General features: G+C 45.5%; 1 protein-coding gene across 11 annotated transcripts in view; it reads right to left on the bottom strand.

Annotated features, from left to right (window-relative positions):
• Positions 1-20,342, bottom strand: part of REEP1 (receptor accessory protein 1) — a 67,870-nt gene that overhangs the window by 14,554 nt on the left and 32,974 nt on the right. For 8 of the 11 annotated variants that reach the window (XM_027667145.1, XM_027667148.1, XM_027667149.1 and 5 more), the window contains exons 5-7: positions 19,681-19,794; positions 12,780-12,830; positions 7,046-7,214 (exon numbers count right to left, since the gene is read on the bottom strand). In XM_027667145.1, coding sequence (XP_027522946.1) covers positions 7,046-7,214; positions 12,780-12,830; positions 19,681-19,794 — 334 coding nt within the window. Of the gene's footprint in view, positions 1-7,045; positions 7,215-12,779; positions 12,831-19,674; positions 19,795-20,342 lie in introns of all 11 variants that reach the window. The other 3 variants (XM_027667156.1, XM_027667147.1, XM_027667146.1) reach the window with 2 other exon arrangements.

Genomic DNA, 20,342 nt, shown 5'->3' with positions numbered 1-20,342 from the left:
ATCTCAGCCTGGAGAGAGCTTAAGCAGAAAGGACACTCAGTCTGGGCAATACAGAGGGTAGTTCCATTGCTTGTGATCCTCTGGCCCAGGCAGCATCACCTCTGGACACTGATGGTCCTGTGATGCAACACAAATTAAGGTAATACTGTAGGATTAAGAAATGCAAAAGCCCCTCGCTGTTAATAAGGACATGTCTTGTCTGTGATTGTTACTGGACATTCGCCAGAACAACAGAATTGCCTTGAAAAATATATGGAAATATTGTTCTGGAGTTTCCAGTTTTCCATAACAATGAGTAGCCACACGACATTTACAGTCCCCAGAGGAAAGGGGCAGTTCTGCCTGTGGAAAAAGCACAGGTTGGAACAGGCACTGAAGCTAAAATATCACATTCTATCATCAGGGTGCCAGGACACTAAGTCAAGAAATGCTGAACTAAGAGTAAAGCAACGATCAGATGAAGAGGTGGTGGGCCTGCTTTGTGGAGGGAGGGGATCACTGTGTTTCCTTGGTGTGTGTCAAAGGAAGATGTGCACACACTTCCCGGGAGCAGTGGTGATGACTCATGGAATGTACTTTTAGGGGGGTCAGCAGCCACTTCCAAATCATGGCAAAAGCAGCCTCTGCCCCTTTGTGTCATCCAGGTGTGATGAGGAGGAGAAGGGTCTTTCTGTGGAATGGGTGTGAATGCACCTGGAGCAGCTGGAGCCCACTATGTGCTGAGCAGATCCACGCCTGTGGAAGGACTATCCTCACAGCAGGACTGCTCAGTGTACAGGCACCACTGCAAGGCACCAAAGACAGCAAAAGGTAAAGGTAAAAAAAAGCAGGAAAAGGTAGAGGAAAAGGAACAATTCCCCTTGTCTCAAAGGCAGCTCTTGCATATTTTATTTCTTGGCCTCACATAAGACACAGGCAAAAATAAACCTGCTGCTGTGTCTGCATGAGGTGGTTACTGAGTGTCAAGCTCTTCACATGGTACTTTGTTTCAAGAGATTCATAGTGTCACAAATCCATCTAAACCAGCACCATTCACCTTATAAAAATAACAATAATGAAAATGAAACAAGCCGAGCAGTTATTTAATGCAGAGTGCAGCATGGTCCTGCTGCCAGCTTTTGGCCAAAGCCCACCCGTGACAGCAGAGCCTTTTCATGTGTTTTGGTGGGCTTGGAAACACGTCCAAGAGATGTGAAAACAGAACCTGAACTGCTCCTGGTGCTCACAGGAGGACTGGGGAATTACACACCAACAGACCTGAGTTTCATAAGCCTTCTCTATGCAGGGAAGACAACAGACCTCTCTCTGTCCTCCATCTTTCCAACTCACTTTCTTTCAGATATCACATCTGCTCTTAAACACAGTCACGCAACAGGATTGGAACCAGCAACACCAAATTCCACACCAGATCTGGCTGTGTTTCCATGTCTCAGGAAACGGGACCCATCTAAACTCCTGCAACCTCATTCTAAGGAGCCCTCTCTTGTCTTTACCTCACTACTGCATGGGAGGGTGTGCTTCCACACACCATTTTTTCAGCGGCAAAGCTGGCTTGAGGAGCTTCCAGTTCCTGGCCTCTTGATCTCATGGTCTCCCAAAACAGACATCTTGGAGGCTCCCAATAAGGCAGATTAGCAAATTGGCCTGAGCTAAAAATAATCCCTCAAAAATAGTACAAGAAGTACTTTTAATCTGGATCAAACTCAGGATTTCTTCCTCAGTTCACAGCTCTCCACTACTGGACAGCTTGAGTGGTCAGAGCTGGGCTGTTCCTTCACCTTATCACAAGGTTGCTGTTCTCTCTCTGATGTGACTGTTGAGAAAATTAAGCCTTTTACATCCCTGACAGATAATCAAAACATAACAAAAGGGAGTTATACAAGCAGTCCCTTATGCAATTTGTGTTTGTACCCTCCCACCAAACACTGACTCCTGTAGGAATGAGTGATGCTCACGCACACTCCTGGGCACAGGAATGCCAGTCCCAAAGCAAAAAGGGTTACAACTGCTACAGCAGTGCTTGGGTTTTCCATCTGTAAGGTTGGCTGTGGTCTAGCAATGCCCCTTCCTCAGGAAAATTCCATGTGCAGCAACATTCCTCAACACATTCAGTCAAAATAACATTTTTGGGTTCCTGTTCCTGCCACAGTTACTGATCAGTTGTAAATTCAGGCAGTGACCTTGAGAGCTGCACTTGCAGATGTTGGAAAACATCCTTATCACCAAGACAGATCACAGAATCATAGAATCACAGCATGGTGTGGGTTGGAAGGGACCTTAAAGATCATCTACCTCCACCTCCCTGCCATGGGCAGGGACACCTTCCACTACACCAGGTTGCTCAAAGCCTCATCCAAGCTGGCTTTGGACACTTCCAGGGATACTGGGCATCAGGTGCAACCTGAAGCCCCTCTGATAATACAATGATAAATACAGTAATAACAATAATAATATAAGATCCAAAGAAACCTTCTTCAGCCCAAAAGAGTGCCTGAAGAAAGGGACCACCACAGTGCAAAGCCACCACTTCCAGGTGGTGACCCAAGTGGGGTCAGCTCTCAGCATCCTCCACGACAGGTCCCACATGATGACAGGGTTTTAGCTTTTATTGACTGATTTAGTTAATATGCATTTTTATGTTGAGACATTATTGTTCCAGCTATACCTTAATTCTAACCATAAGCACCTCCACAGCCTTGAGGAGCTCTGATCAGAAAGGGTTGGTGGTTTCCACCTGCTTTTCCTTCCCGAGTACTTCATCTCAAAATTCCATAATAGCAGGGGCTGTTACCCCTTAGAAATTGAGCTATGCTGTCTTGTCAGTCAAAGAAAACACACTGGGTAAGAACAGAGCTCTGTGTTCTTCATTATAACCATAACCTTTAACTCAAGCCCTCAGCTAATTCTCTTAATTAGTGTGGTCACAAAGAGATCAACGAGCAGGCACAATTCTAGCTGGCAGCAGCCAAGGACAATTAACATAAGCCTTCTTTGAATCATATAAAACTTTAGTTTTTGTTTTGGGAATCATTAATCTCCTATTTTAAGGTTTCTCTTGGCAACACTGGGAATAAAAGACTCGCAAAAGGCAAGGACGTTTCCTTTTTTGTCAGATTTTTTTTTAATGCTGCTAACATAATTTGTGGATTTGCCGTGGAAGTAGGACAGAAGGAAAAAAGAGAGGGAAACACCTCTAACCAGCAAAAAAACCTCAAAAAAAAAATCTACTCTAAGTTGGCTTTGGGTGCCAGGTTGCTGATGTAAGAGGTAATTGAGCATCAGGAGAACAGAGGTGCAGCACAGGTTCTGTTATTCTTAGGACAAGTTGGTTATTTAAACTGATACAGTGAGTGCAGAGTGAAAACTTCTCCTTATCAACACTAATTGGCAGAAACTGCAGATAAAATGCCCTATTTCTGGAATGCACTACTGATACCCTGCTCCCGGGTAACTACAGTGCGTGGATGGAACTCTCCTGCTGGCAGTCGGTCACAACTAGTGTTCCCCAGGGCTTGGTACTGGGGCCAGTCCTGTTCAGGATCTTTATTGATGACCTGGACAAGGAGACCAAGTCAGTTTGCAGATGACACCAAGCTGGGTGGCAGTATTGGTCTGCTGGGCAGCAGGAAGGCTCTGCAGAGGGATCTGGACAGGCTGGATTGATGGGTTGAGACCGACGGACTGAGGTTCAAAAAGGTCAAGTGCTGTGTCCTGCACTTGGGTCACAACGCCCTGCAGTAGTACAGGCTGGGGGAAGAGGGGCTGGAGCAGCTGAGGGAGCTGGGGGTGTTTAGCCTGGAGAAAAAGGAGGCTCAGGGGGAATGTTATTGCTCTCTACAACTACCTGAAAGGTTGTAGCCAGGTGGGGGATCAGTCTCTTCTCCCAGGGTAAGAGCAAAAAGAAACTAAGAGAAAAGGGAGCAGCAGTTTTGCCTGTTCCCAGGGGCATGTAGCTCATTTTTGTTTAACATGAGAAAGAACTTCTTTATGTTCAGGGTGGCAGAGCACTGGAACAGGCTGGGCAGCTGTGGAGTCTCCCTCTCTGGAGACATTCAAAACTCACCTGGATGTGCTCCTGTGTAACCTGCTTTAGGTGACCCTGCCTTTATCATAGAATCATAGACTGGTTTGGGTTGGAAGGCACCTTAAGTATCACCTCATTCCAACCCCCTGCCATGGGCAGGGACCCTTCCAAGTACAGGAAAGCCACATAAATCTTGTAAGGTGTTGACCTTAAAATACACAAACATCTACCATCACATATGGCTTTCAAGACCTGGGCATGGAAAATACAATTCCTTCTCTTTTACAAACCAAGGAGCAAAGATACCAGTGAGATATCAGTGTTTTGCAATACAGCAGGTTGTGGATTTACATGTCCTAACTCAGTCTTGCCTCCTAACCACCACACTGCTTCTGCAGACACAGGACCCGCTCCTTCAAGCCTTCCCCAAAAGTCTCCATAAAGCAGGATTTCTACTCTGATCAAGGCTGCAATGTCTGCAGCCCCAGACAGGCTCTCTATTAATGTTTCTAAAGTTGATTTTTGTATCACAGCTACTGCTGCTGGGCTTTCCAACAGCTGGTTAGAAAGACCTTTTACAAGAAAGGTGACGTCTTTGGCTGAGTCACCCTCATGTCAAACACACAGTCTGGGGTATTTTTGCTGACTCCATCTGATGTCAGACTGACTATGTCCCACTGTCTCTAAAGCAGGAAAAAAAGAGTCTGATGTTTCTGTGAGGGAGTGGGGACTACTGACAGGAACATTTGTGGCATCTGAAGGCTTTGAGACAGGAGAAAGAGCTGTGTGGCAGCTGTTCTGTAGAGACAGCTCATGCACACGCTCATATATGTATATGTTACACATATACATATAGCACACTTAATAGGTAGAGGCAAATTCTGCCTGCCCCTTGCTTATGTGCAACTCTCCAACTAAACAAATATGAAAGGTGCAGTGATGGAACTGTGTCTGGGCTTGGTGTGCCTAGAGCAGTGTCATCTCACACGAACACAGCCCTCAAGATGTGACAGTTTGGCTGATAGATCACATTCTTATACACACACACACAATAGCTGTGACTCTGATCAATTCACCCCTCTGGACATTCTGATTATACACAAAATTGTATCCATGAAACAGCAGAAGGACTGGAGAGATCAGGACCATATCTTTGACTTAATATGATTCGAAGTGAGAGAAAAGCTGGAGTCTTCCACACAGCACGATACTACCACATGCAAGTGGAATCACCCTCCAGAGGTGTCTGTCCCTATCTTTGCAGGTAGAGAATTAGGGACCTCAACGAAATCACTAAGTGAGATGGGACAGATAGAGGTCTTGGAAGATTTTGCAAATTTGTGCAGTCTTCATTAGAAGAAAAATTAAAACCAAAATCTCGAATTACTTGGATCCAAAATACGTGATCAACACTACGCTCAGTTTGAAAAGTTCATGAACAATTTTTCAGAGATTAATTCTGAGAGATCCTTGTACAGTGTTGATATGAAACCAGACCAAAATAAAGTACTTTAGTGTGTTGAGACAAGGGTTTGTGGCTAGGTGAGCTGACCAGGTGAGCTGTCTTAAGAGCAAAACTACAAAGGCTGTTCTACACAACATGGAATTAAGATAACTAAATTATGCTTTCTTTATGACACCACTTATTTTGTTCTAAATATGTGACTCTTCTAAGAGTTTTATATTCTGTGTGTGAACACTTTATTTTTGGATTCATTACTTCAAGAGAAGCACATACAAGACCTTACAATAAAGATGAGAATAAAACCACTTGGCAACAACATTAGCTATTTCAGTTTACCTGTAAAGAAAATCTATTCAACAGATAATGTTAAAAAAAAATAGAGAAGTCTGTGAGTTATAATTCTCAGAATTTGGAGAGGGCTTCATGGATACTCTTTAAGAAGGATAAGACAAGACATTTCTAATAGGTTCCAAAACTAAAGCAAACTAGAAGGGGCAGCAACTACACGGACTTGAATGTTTGCACAGACCTCAACACACACAAGCTGAAACTGCTGAATTGCCAACATATGTTTCACAAGCAACCAAGTGCAACTTTCCATGGCTTCTTATCACAGCAGTCAAGTTGTGTGATCTTTGGTGGTGTGTGGGAATCCCAGAAGCCACCCGGAACCACCTGCTTGAGATAACGCTCCATGTTTCAATTTTCGAGATCTAATCTGCAAAGCTATCTCCAACCAAATGTTTTGGATTTGGACTCACAAAGATTTCTTTAATCAAGCTTGAAATATGCTTTTATAACTAAATCCTCAGGAATGGATCTTATTCACACCATGATGTTTCTTCCCTTTGTTCTTTCAGAATTTGAAAACAAACCATTGTCCCTCAGAGACACATTTTTCCATACCAGTGCTTATGCAGTCAGCCTTCGTATCATAAAGAGCTGTCAGATCTCGGTCTCTGCTCCTAGGAGTGCTCTGTATGGGTTTTATTTCTCAGTAGGCTTCATCACTGATAAATTTCTGGAACCGCAACTGTTCAGTGTTGGAACAGCTACTGTACAGTTTAGGAGGAGTACAAGTGGGCCTCATTCAAACCAGATATCCATTAGAACTCACATTTATCTTTAGATGACGTAGGGCAGAGAGACTGTATCACCATATGGGGTCTTTGATGATAATAATGACCCTTGTCCACTACTGTATGTTGTTATCCCTTCTTTTTGCACTTCCATTAGCCACTCTCATGGAAAGCCCAGCACACCTTGCAGCCCCCAGCCCAGAATCCAACTTTCCAGCTCAGTTTGCAAGGACTGAGTCTGGCTCCCTTGCATGCCCAAGTCCCATCCTTGGTACCAGCCAGGAATAGTAACCATCAAGCAATGATCCTGTTTTCCCTCTTATGTTCCAAGAGACTCGACAGCATGTCTGTGTCCTGTGAATTCTGGTATGTGCTGCCTGCAGTGTCTGTTTCTATCTGTTCCTGCCAACGGCATGACCTCACTGAACCGTGTGATATTCCAGACAAAACAACACTGAAAATAACACTGGCACTTACCTGAGCTGCCAGTGCCTTCTGATGCACTTCTAGATGGTTTTGGGAGGCTCTGTTTGCTACTTGTTCGTACGGTGACCGAGGCAGGAACAGTGCTGCTGCTGTCTCCGCGGATCGTCGACAGATCCTGCATGCTAAAGCTCCGTAGCCTCTCAGACAGGGCTCCCTGTCCCTGGTTGAACAAGCAAGCAAATAACAGAAAGTTAGACCCAACAGCATACTTTGAGCCTTTTTTCTCCCTTGCTCATTGAAACCCATCAGAACAACAGGAAGACAATAAAACTGCCCAGTCCAGTAACCTAGAGAGGACAAAAATGGGTTGTTAAAAACATCATTTCCCTCTCTTTGCTCTTCCTTTTGGAGTGATTCTGTGGTGAGCATCTCTGATTTTTCAGTGCAGCCATTTGATCTTAGAGCAGCCTTGGCCACGTGCAAAGGAGCAGGATGTTGTTGTATCTTTTCTTCATCAGAATCTGAGTCAAAGAGCTGCTTTGCTTCAGAATCACAATGAAATGGTCTGCATCAAAATTACTCTCTTTTAAAGTTAAACATCTCTAATTATATTCACCCAGCTGTTCTCAGCCATACACAATATTTCCAGGGCACAAAAAATTTGAAATTTTAAAGCAATAAAAAGATATTTTTATATGCAAAGAAATACTCCAGTGCTTTTTTTCCATGCGGCTTAAGGAAGAAGTGAAGTAGCACAATACTTTTCTTTCTTTTTATACTAGTTCTCAATCAGGCAACAAACATATTCCTTGGTGAAAGGAATGTAACTGTTTTTTGTAAAGGACAGGATGGTTAGAAGACATCTTTCATTAAAACTACATCCCATCAAAAAGTTGCCTTTAAGTATTCTGTGACCCTCATACTACACCACTGCCATAAAGTAGGAACACCAGAAAATTCAATCCATACAGAATCATAGAATTGTTAAGGTTATAAAAGGCCTTTAAGCTACCTCAAGTGACATTCAGAATACAAATCGCATAACTAATAAAAAATACATTTAGGTTGTAACAAGTTGTTGAGAGAGGAGGATCTGAAAGATACCTCACGGCATATAGTCTTGAAAAAAATACTAAAATTACCACACAGACCCTGATTCTAAGGCACATAGAAAGGACTCATCCTGACCATCTACAATCAAAGGCAAAACTGGACACATTCCTTGCTAAAGCTGTTAGGAAACACTGCCTGTCCCCTAGTGCACTGGCACTGATCCACTGGGAAGGCAATGCATTAATTTACCTACTGATTTACCAACACCACTTCAGAAATTTCACATATGCAGTAATGGAAAATCAGTGCCTCTATCCCTTATAAACTCCTTAGCACCTTACTTCTAGGGAGCATAAGTAGATAAAGCACCAGGTGCTTACAACTAGAGCCACTGGGACAGTCTGCACTTTCTACGTTCAAGGAAACTGGCAGACCAGTAAACTCCCAACTTTTCAGCCTGAAGCTTTTTGTACAAGCAAAATGGGTTGAAACTCCCTTCTCAACTCCACAGCATATCAGTTTAAGCACATCCATCTTCTGGACTACAGCGCTTTTCTGCATCGGCAGAAGCAACCAGCACACAAGGGTAACTTCCTCAGTGCTGTCCCAAAGCATCAGCAGCAGACTTTTTAATTAATTTTACTGAACCTGTGGTTTCCTAAGATCTCTCTGTGTATGCTGTGTTTGGCAGCATTTCACAGAATCACAGAATGCTTTGGGTTGGAAGGGACCTTAATCTAGTTCCAACTGCCCTGCCATGGGCAGGGACACATTCCACTAGGCCAGGTTGCTCAGGGCTCCATCCAGCCTGGCCTTGCACACTTCCAGAGATGAGATTTTACATTTTGCTTACCTGCAGACTGTTACAGAGAAGCAGCAGACTTGCTTTGCTCTTTCTCATTTAGCCTATTTTGCTTTTGAAAGTGCTTTAAATGGATGGGGCTTCTCTGTTTGTATAGCAAGACATTTTATGTTGCTGATTTTATATGTTTGGCAGTGGAGTACTGAGAACTTATGTTTCATTAAATTGTCACCTCTGCCATTGCATTCTCCAACCTGCCACAGGAGTGGATACCTGAATTTTGGCTACTCCTGCCAGTGGCTGAGACACACTTGGGATATGTTCTCACTCCAAGAGGAATCTCAAGGTAATCCTCTTAGGTCAGTGTAAGGTACATTTATCCTTCAAATGAAGTTGCCTTGCATGGTTGCTCAGCTGGGTGTGATCTCAGCTGCCCAGAGCTCAGTGCAGTTCTGGATGGGTTTTGGAGCTTGCACTGGATTTCTGCACAGCCACTCTATTCTCAGTGACTGATTTAAAGCCAACACAAGACATCCTACCTCTGCAAGTCTGATGACTTGCCCAGTGAGGGCAAACTGAGAGCAATCAGATCACCAAATAATATTCCGCTGTTGCAGAATGGCTGGGCCAGCAAAGCCAGAGGGTTAGCAACTGATGAGCTGCTGTAACCCGAGTGCTACATTCCTCCTGCACCCCCAGCTCAAGTGTCAGCAGTGCTCAAGCTTTTAACCTCCTCCAGCTGCTCTGCTCAGCCAGCTAACCCAAATTCCACTTCATTCCAGCCAGCGATTTATGTATGTGGACAAGAGTCAGGTTAGACACCAGATTCATGCATCAGACCAACCTGGCAGGGAAGACGACACCAACACACCCTTTTGCATGGAAAATGAAGAAGATATGTTAATATTCTTGCATTGCAACTTGTGATATAGCAGTACATAATCATCAAACGCCCCAGAGAGAGCTTTGAAGCAAGGGCCTGATACGTGCCTGTCATCTGTGGGTCTGTTACATCAGCACATAATACACGACCAGAGCCTTGAGCACACACTCACAGCAGCTCTGCTAAACAACTTCAACTTCCTCCAAGGAAAAAAAAATTAAAATTGTCTTTTCTTAATTTTTGCTATAATTTAACCTGAGTTTCTACCAAAATAAATCTGTTGCTCACCACACAGATAATAGCAAAATACTACTGTTACTGTTTCGACCATTCCACAAAACAGTTTATCCAAATCTCAGCAGTGGCAGGAACAGCAAATGCCTGGGCTTCGTGAGGGCACTGAACACCTGTGAAAACCTGCAGGTTTCCCTTTCATTTAATTTTTTTCCAATTTCTGCACCTTCAGTCTTTTTAGGGATACACCTGATTTAATTGCTCCTAGGGCACAATGTAACACTCACAATTCTCTCCCAGTTACCACATTTTTACACAGCACACGTCTCGGGCCGTGTTTCATTAAAACAATCACGTGGAAGATGAAGAGCAGCTGTTTGGGGGATTTTTGTTTACTGTCTTGGCTGTGATCATGCCAATGTTCTTCCAACTGCTACAAACATGAGAGATATCCCAGGAATTTCAGTACAGTGTGTCTGCACAGAGAGAGGATCCAGGTCCTGAAGCTATGCCTAGGCTGCAGGCCACAGTCATGTTTGCAGCATGTCCACACAGATCCAGGCTAGTTTTGTCCCAGAGAGTGTGACAGCAGCCATATCAGGACAGTAGCTGTGTCAACAGCAAAACAGCAAAATGTTATTATACAGCCTTTGAGAATGGGGACTGGGAGGGCTGTGGGACTATGGATGACACCATCTCTCTCTCTCCCCTCACTGAACACCAACTACCCTGTCAGGATGACTGTGCTGGCAGTGTGGGACCTGTGTTTTGGGGACTTTAGAGGACACAAGCATGATGAGGTTCTACAAGACCCAGCTTTCATCTCTCAGAGCACAAGACTCCCTGCCTAGACTCAACTTCTACCTCACCCAACTTCTCCTAGGACTGTCCCCACGGCACTTCTGATTTGTAGACAGTGAGTTTGCTAGATCGTGAGGCTCTGGTGACAACAAGTCAGAAGAGGTTCCCTGTTCTTTCCAAATTCATCTGATCTTCTTGCCCATAGGGATGTTTGCCCCCCCCATAAGAGAAGATACAGCTCAAACTGAAAGCAGAGCTCTTCAGGCTTCCTTTGCCTCTTCTTCCCCCGGGATCTACCAACCTCACAAGGTCCATATAGGGACAGTGCTCTTTTTCCCAGGGCCAGAGCTCGGTGCTAGTGGACAGGATAAAAAACAAATACTAAAAAGGGCCCAGTAATATCACTCCCCAGTCACTGCTATCACTTGGTATCAACCTTATTTAGATGCATAACACCACCAGTGGTATTGGGGCATTGCCCATCAAGACATGGGCATTTGAGCTGCAGAAGTTAATCTGTGATTCTAAGGGAAGTTAAAGCTCCCATCCCTGTGGCAGAGTAATTAATCTAAAACTAAATTAAGTACATCTGCCTGCTTTAGTCAAAATGACAGCTGTAGTACAGACATTACTTCCTGCCCCAAATCTAGCACGTTCTCTCCTTTTGGTTTAAAGAGTAGGACAGAACACTGAGCTTCCAAAGCCAGCAACCTGAACACTGCCTTCCTCTACATATTGTAGACATCATCACCATCATCTCCAGAAACAAACATCAAGTTCTGTGGGCCCAGAGCACAAACACTGATGTAAACTGTACTTGCCTGGACCAGAAATCTTGATCCTTTCAAACAACTGACACTGCATAGTGACAGGCACTGTAAAGGTACTCCATCAGAAAGAGCTGGAACTGTCTTAATTTCATTACCTCTCTATTGTTACTCTCTGCATTCATACATGAAGTAAAGCTTTTTAGAGGGAGATGCATTTAGGAGTATAGGAAAAACTGTGTTTACATCCAGTGGAATTATTTGTTATAAATACTCCATATACACAGGTAGCTAAAGCTAAAGTAAATAAATTTAAGCACATAATTTAAAAATTTGCCATTTATATAACAGTCCCACTAAATATAATCTAAATATAAACATATAACAGTGTCAAGATTTTATCATTCCTTCAGCCTGAAAATATGAAAGAATTCTGTACACACTATTATAGGCTTCACAACACCTCTAATACCTACAAATTCCATTTTGCAGCTGTGGAAACTATGACACAGCATGTTGAATTGAAACAAACCAGGAACCAAAAGCTGCCAAGTCACAAAAGAGAAGCTTTTAATACAATCACTGTTAATGCAGGATGGCACCTCCTGGCCTTTTGCATCTTAGGATCAGAAGTTAATGGACAAGCAAGGGAACACTAAGTCACGCTCAGCACACTTCCAGCACAATACTAAACCTGTTAATGTTCTCCCCTGTTTTTGCTGTAGCTGTGGTTAGTAGTTCTCTTCCACACTAGCAGACATGTCTGCATGCATGTTACAGCCTCCATCCTGCCAATGTCCACTACAAGGTGTAGTTCATGTTCCCAGGATGTCAGTAGGACTGCCCCAACCAGACCTGTAAGACATCCTGGCCTCACAAGTTCCATTGCAACCCCAACCATCCTCATAGGGATCAGAGCAGTGGGAGACAGGTTCCCTTCATCCATTAGTGAGAACACAACAGCAAACACAGCAGCTTGGCCAATGCAGCAGCAGCAACCACCTGAGTTAGATGTGTTTTCCCTGCCTGGCTGCTGGACTCTCTCTGATTGCCAGCAGAGGACTTAGAAGGCATTTTGCTGATAAGATCAAGGACAGGCTTTTAAAGCTCAGCACGCAGGATCTACCCACTGGAAGGGAGGAGACAGCACGTGGCCTCAGACCAACCTCAGTTGAACACGGTTCAAACTAGTCTAACGGGGAGCAGACATTAGTTAGGGTTTAGTGCAAGCACTCAGCAGATTACCTGCCCTTTTTTCTGGTCCAAATAGAAGGGTAAATGAAGTAGCTGAGAGACCTAGCAAGGGAAAAAAGAGAGCCATTGTGGCAACACACATAAAAGCTTTGAGAATAAGGTCTATTTGAAGCATAAGTAATTAAGGTGAGACATGAGCATGACACTGGGCACCATGTGCAGGGACTCACATACACATAAAAAGCAGAGACACCCACCTGTGGACTACACCTCTAAACACAGGTTCTCCCTTCCTCAGCTTTCCCACAGAGATGGAGAAACCACTCCCTAACCCCGGCTGACAAGGTGTTACCCACTAAGTGTGTTTAAAGAGTAAAGTGGATTATAAACACAATGGGCTGCCGCTCTACTCCTTGTGCTTGACTGATGCTTCCCACTGGAGAAACCCTTAAGTGTCTGGCCTAATGACTAATTTAGACAAGGATTAGCTGAGGGATACATGGCAGTCACTTTAGTCCTGGTGACTGACAGGTCTCCCCCGCAGTAGGGTAACACTGGGGAATTACTCATGGCAGTGAGCAGAAGTTTGCACACAGAAGCTTTATTGTGCCTGGCTGCAGGCAGGCCCCAAGCAAAACCATCAGCACAAGGCCTGAGTGAAGAAGGAAACTGCTTCTGCCACCATATGAACACAAATATCCTACAACCAACATCCTTATTTATGGCCAGGGCTTGCGTGCTGTGCCTAGTCTGGAACAACCACCTGGGTTGGAGATGCCAGACAGTATTAGAGACTCAAAGGGAAACCAGCTGACGTTAATGTTCATGGTGGAAACTTATTTTCATCCACCCTTTTTGTTTGTGCAGTTCATTTCCTCTCCTGGGAACTGTTTGTTATTGTTTCTCCCAGCCTGGTCTCTCTGTACAAATTTATTGTTTGGTTCTGCTGTCCTGTGCATTCACTGACTGCTGTCTGCTTCTCTGAGACACCAACCAAGGAGCCAAAAAGAAAGGGAAACTGGAAACACCTACCTGGTTTGTAGCTCCAACAGCACTGGGATTTTATAGGTCTGTGAAAAACAGATTCTTAAAGACTTTGGAATGAAAGATACATCGCACCCTGACAAGAATACTTCACTAAATACTGTGATCAGTGGCACACTACCATACGTTTCAAGAAAGCAATTTGTAGTTCCTCTTTAATGGTGCAACATAGCTCAGCCATGAGATCTTTGATTTTGGATCCCAAATAGAAATCCTTTAAAGGAAGCTGCTTTCAAAAGCAACATAGCTCAGGCCCTCTGAGATAACACTAATGTGTCCCCAAAGGCTTCTCAAACTGTGAACTCTAAATCACTCCTGACTTGTGCAGCTCTTGGCCATGTTACTGACTGGGGCACATGGTGTGACCATCACAGGCACAGTACTAAGTATACTGGTCAGAACTGTGCTCCCATGTGTTCAGTAAGCATAGGAACACTCTCCCTCTAAGCAGTTGGATCTAATCATTACAAAGAGGCTTTATCCAGCGTCTTAAAGGAAAGGATGCTCCCCACCCTCTGCCTCCCTCTTTCCCAATTCAAGTAGAAGTGCAGTTCTCCACTGCCATGCCACAGAAGCCAGCCTGTGTCTCCCACCCAAGTTTTTGCTCCAAACTCCCACAGTAAAAAAGTCTCAATTCCCATGGAAAATTAGGGATCTAAATACTGACTTTCAGGCAGTTGCACTGGCTACGTCAACCAGATACTAGAAATTAATTAAAAATGCTGTTTGTCCACAGAGGAAAAAACTTAAATCATCACCAGCATTTCCCTTCCAGTGCCCTGGTTTAAAAAAACCCCAGCAAATACACTGGGAAACTTCATGATAAATTTCTTGGGCCCCTAAAGCAGTGGAGCTGCAACCCCTCCAGGCCCAAAAGTGAAAATAGGAGTGACATGCCAGCCCAGACAGGTGGTTTGTGAAGTGCTGAGGCTGCACTCCAGAGCATTAGCTAAGGAGGAGGATGCACTCAGGGAAGCCCTCCCGCCTGTCCGCGTGCCTGCTCCTTTTAACGATACCCGGAGTGACTGCTGGCTCCGGCAGCACCGCAAGCCATATTTCCCCACGCATGAAAGGCTCCTGGACTGTTTCTCAGACTTATTAGGCACAAATGGGCTTTTCACTGACACCAGTCATGCGTGTCTGCTCCCTCCACCTCATTTATCTTCTCCTGCCAAGGCACTGCACCCACTGCCAGTGCCACGCTGTGTCCCGCTCCCCTGCGCACAGGGCGCACACAACGGGCCACAGCACCAGCTGCTCTGCACCAGTCCCTGCCCTGCCCACAGAAGGGCAGGAGAAAGGCAGAGGAAGGAACATTGCCAGAAACCCCTGGGTTACACTGATCTGTTGGCAGTGGGATGTTTTTTGCGGACCTCCTTTGAAAAGCAGAGTTGGGGTTGCAATTTGGGGATGGTTAAGTGGTTGGAATCAGGGTGAGGAAACACACTGGCCTGACTGGCAGAATTGGTTTGTTCAGGGTGGGGAATAAGGATACATTCAAACAGGATCTTGGAATCCCAGGAGCTTGAAAGAGAGGGTCAGAGAGCTGGGGGAGGGTGTAAAACTGGTGATGGATGGGTTGTAGAGGCAGAGGAGGCAATGTCAGGGTTGGGCAGGGAAGGCAAGCAGGGATAGAAGAACTGGGGACTGGGGACAGGGCAAGGCAGCAGGTTGTAGGAAGCTCAGAGTGACAGGTGGAGGACAAGGAAGTGCTGGGAGCATGGTGGCTGCAAGGGAGTACATATAAGTGTGTTGGAGAAGGCTGGTGCTCCCATCAAGGCATCGGCACCTCTCCTCGCTGCGGACGTGTCCCAGCTGCTTACATTGAAACCTGACTGGTGCCAATGAAAACCACACTTATGCCCAGGATCCATGTGATGGATCCACTGCCTGGCCAGGGCCTTGTAGCTGCCCCACTGCTTGGGCTGTAACAGCTTGCTGCTGCTCCCTTTCCACCATGGTCCAAAAGCAGGATCCTTTCCTGCTTCTCTCCTCCCCAGCAGTGAGCTGGAAAGATGGTGGCAGCCAGCGCCCAGGGCCCTTTGGGAGTGGGAATGGCTGAACTAGCTGGAAATAACTGAAAACACAAAAAAGTGCAGCAGGATTTACTGCTTCGTCATCTAATCCCACCACTTAGGACTGACCCACTTGAAGTCACCACATGTGATAGAATCACCAGGCGATGAGGACAGGATTAGAGTCCCAAATGAGATTATGCTCCTTGGTGGGGACATGAGCTGCTGGGGGCAGGGAAAAGATCTCTGCTGAGCCCCTAGCACGGGTAATAAGACCAGATATCCAGTGCTCTGTCTGCTTAGTGAGCATCAAAAATAGACTCTCTGGAGAGAGAGAAAGCCCCCAAGTGAGCCAGCCGGGCAGGCTCGGGGTGCTCGGGACACTGGCAGCTCCTCAGCCTGTAAAACGAACTGGCAGAGGTTTGTGCCAGCATTAGCACAACTGTGGCTTCAAAACAGAACAGAGTTGGGAAAGGGAGCAGGGGGAGGGGAAGGACGAGCCTGCAGTTGGCTAACAAAAACCACAGGCTATTTAAGATAGAAAAGGGAAAGGGCCAGGGGATCGGAGATAGGGAAGGTGTGGCTGTGCACAGCTTTGCAGCACTTCAGCCTGCAGTAAATATCTAAGTAGTAGCATGTCACACACAAGTGGTAAGCAGAGAGCCAGATGCATTGTGCTGCATGAATAAAAATGATAGATAAACAGAATGGATTAAAAAAATATAACTGATAAAAAGAATGAAGAGATGGGCCTTGCCCAAAGATCTTATCATGAAAGACAAAAGATTATGATGGATCCTGTGGGAGCACAAGAAGATCAGTTACCACAGCTCAGACAGAAAGGAGAGGACAGGCTACGCACAGTGGGAAACTCATGTCCAGGCACAGGAGCCTTTAGATTTAAGCTAATTTACTGAAAACAGGTCTGTACAGAGTACCCTTTCAGCTCAGAAGCTCACTGTGTTTTGCCACTAGAAGATGCTGATTTGCAAAGTCTGAGTCCATTTCTGAACATAAAAGCATCTTTTCCTCATCCATTAATCCAAGTGAAGCAGGAAATAATCCTCACATTCACTTGCTGGTAAAAGCCACGTTTTCCATGGGAGCTGCAGGAGCTCAGTGCTTCTGAATAGATGGTCATCTCTAGAGGTTCCAGTTTTAACGCAGTCCTTTAAAAGCTGAACCCAAATGAAGGACTCAATTTCCCATCTACACTCAACACTCACCATAGAGTAGGTGCATACCCTTAAACCTTGGCACTGGGAAAGTCACGATAAGCCTCAGAAATAGTATTTTATTTCCTCCCTCCATGGAAACTTCCCCCTAAGGACAGAACTTCAGTCTGGTCTGGCATCTGCCTGCTCAAAGTGTTTTCCAGAAAATTAGTCACTTAAACTTCTCTCACGCAGGACGATCTGGCTCTGCTACATCTCCTCAAGTGAGCAAGTGAGGGCGTTGACATATATTTGACAGCAGCTGAAAACCAGGGCAACAGAAACTGTTCCCACCCATGCCTGTTGTATCACTCCTCTCTGGGAAACAGCTCCCTCCACAGCAGCAGGGACAGCTACGTGGAGACATGTCCACACCTGCCCAATCACATCCTGAATACCTGAGGAACGCCAGCTCAGCACTTCTGTACTGCAACACATCAGGCTGTAACTCACACCAGTCAGTTCTCCCTGCCAGAAAGACAGCACATACCATCTGAGAAGGGCAAGGGACAGAAGTTGCTTTAACCATTCCTGTGTAAATGTATCAAGGATGTAGTTCCACGAGCAGCACAGTTAATCCGTTTGCTTCCCATGGCCAGGAAGGGATGATCTTGCTTTCCTTTCCTGTGGCCATACTCCTCACAATGCAGCTCCATCCCTTCCCTTATGCTGGCTCAGGCACTTGAGACATATTTGAGATAATCTGAGGAGGTTCAAAGTGCTGGTGCCACTGGGAGCAGGAGCATTACTCCATTTTGGAGGAGGAAAGCTGTCAGAGTGGCTCACTCCCTCTGTTGGGTCTGCACCCTGAGGCACACAGAAACCAGCAACTTGTTGGAGGCCACAAGCTGAAGCAGTGAAGGAAGCCAGGAGTCCTATTTTCCCTCAGACACTCAAGAGTAATTTAAATGTCAAGACTGAAGGAAATACATGAACATTCCTTGCTTTGGGGTAAAAGTCAATCAATCTATTCAATAACAACCTCTCAGTCTTATTAACATGTCATTTCCCCCTCCCCAAAATAGTGTGCAGGAAAGACTCTTCTGGTCCATTTACAGGTTTCAGTGTCTTAACAGTTTTCTCTCCAGCTGGGCTGGCAGATGTGCAATATAACAATACCACACGAGTCACAGGCTTTCTTCCACCACTGAATGGGGAGCTTCATCAACTCATGCAAGACAACAGCTTCCTTATACCATAGAGACTCTTCCCCCTTTTCCCCCTTGCCACTGGAGCCACATTGCAGGGCAGGGAGATTCTTAAGAAAAAACACCAGAAAAACAGAACAGTGGGAAGAAAAATTGTGATGCTGACTGTTCATTCCAGTTCCACAGCTGATGAAAACACTGTTGCAGTCCTGCTGGAGAAACAGGTTGGTGCTGTGGGTTTGGGTTACTGTTGAGCTTCTCATATTCAGGAGCTACCCAAACAGAAGCCAGAATTCCACTGGGATTCACATATAGTTTCTCACTGTGTCCTAAAAACAGCTCTAGCACAGAGATTCTGCAGCTCCTTGTAGGAAGGGGCTCAGAGCAAAGGCAGTGCTGCAAAACAGGCATTCCCAGAGCCTATTTATGTCCATGGTGTGACTTCTTCAGGCTTCCATGGCAGCAGCAAAAGTGTTAAGTGCCATGGAGGCATCACACAAATGTGGTTTTATTGGGCATACGATACACAGCTCTGCCTTAGCTCCATGCTTATCCCAGGTTTCAGTCCAAGTTTGGGTTATCCAGCAGCCCCTGGGTCAGCAGAGCCTCCCCACTGAAGAACAACAGTTCAGGAGAAGAACTGTACCAAGCCTGACAACCACAGTCTGCACGATGCTTGGCAGTGAAAAGGGAGTTAATTTTTGGTTTTGCCAACCCTGTGACTCGTGTGGTATTGTTATATTGCACATGTGCCACATGAACGTGGCACACCCCTTGGGCTCCCCACCTCTATAATACCTTGCATTGAACAGGCTTTATAGACTTCATGGTATTTGGCCTCCTAAGGATGTATTATGCATTTTTGCAGAAGAAGAGGCCAAGACGTACTAAAATGATGTGTCTGAGGTGATATGAAAAGCACTTGGCAGAGCAAAATAATTTCCTCCAACTCACATTGTTCCTAATGCCTGTACCCACCTTGCTCATATGTTTCTACTATCCTTTTGCAACAGGCCTTGTAGCCATGTCTTTTATACAAGTCTCACCCCCAAAAACAAGGATATAGTCACTGTGCACATCGACCCTAAGCCATGACAGCCCATGGCCAGAGGGCAGGACCACAAAATGCAGTTATCAAGTCCTGGCAGCTCTTATACAAGCAAACAAGCAAGAGATGACAGCTATTTTCTGGGTTTGGCTCTAAGCCAGGAACAGAGTACATGATACAGCCCTTCAGATGACAGCACTCACACACCCATTCCCCAAAAGCAACTAATGCCACTTCCCATTCACTCTTACACAAACATGTCTGCAGACAATTATACACCAGGTATGCTGCAGGGTACATCGCCTTGCAGGTGAACTGTCAGCCTTCACGAACTTCAGAATTACACACAAATTATAGGTCACTATACAAAACCAGTGGGAGGATCCCTATGCCCACCACCTCTCCCCCTCCACACTGTGGCTGCTGTGGGCAGTGGATGCAGATGAGATGTTAAGGAGTCACCATCCTGGCCCGCACCTTTACCTTTGAAGCTGCCATGACGGCTGCCGTGGCCGCGACGTTCAGCCCCCGCTTCCCGAAGTGCACAAGGGCATCGTAGCTCCGGTCCTTTGCCTGGATGAGGCAGTCATCGATCTCCTGTCACAGCAGACAGCAAAACAAACAAAAAATAAGTACAAGAAGGACAAGTTCAGACTATGCTCCCAGCCTCATGCTCTTGGTAGAGCCAGGTAATCTTCTAGGGAGGAGTAGATACCCTCCATCTCCTCCACCGTGGCTGGAGAGAAGTTCACAGTCAGTGTTTGCAAAGAGGAAAGTTTGCAGGGGAACAGTAACTCCCACTGCAGGCTTTGGGAACTCTTTGTTCTGTGAATGGAAATTTGGGACCCAAAATTGTAATAAACTTGCGCAGTGAAACCACCACCACCAAGTCCTAGAAGCAAGAGATCCACCTGGGCAGCATGGACCATGAGCTACTTGAAAACTATGGGCTCTAGAGACAAATTGGATTGTCCCATAGTTAAAAATAATCATATGATGGCTCCGGGCAGCTGAAGCTCTATTGCCCTGTGTCCAGCACTGGTAGTCTCAGAAGTATCCAAGACATCTCTGCAATCACTGTAATGCTCACTTTCAGATGCCCATGGAACTGGTAGGCCCAGAGCTTCTGGACTTTGATGCTGCTC

The sequence above is a fragment of the Corapipo altera genome, unplaced genomic scaffold, assembly GCF_003945725.1.
Source record: "Corapipo altera isolate COAL_440 unplaced genomic scaffold, ASM394572v1 230, whole genome shotgun sequence".
Lineage (NCBI taxonomy): Eukaryota > Metazoa > Chordata > Aves > Passeriformes > Pipridae > Corapipo > Corapipo altera.
The sequence above is the reverse complement of the archived record's forward strand: the minus strand, read 5'-3'. Positions and strand labels throughout refer to the sequence as shown.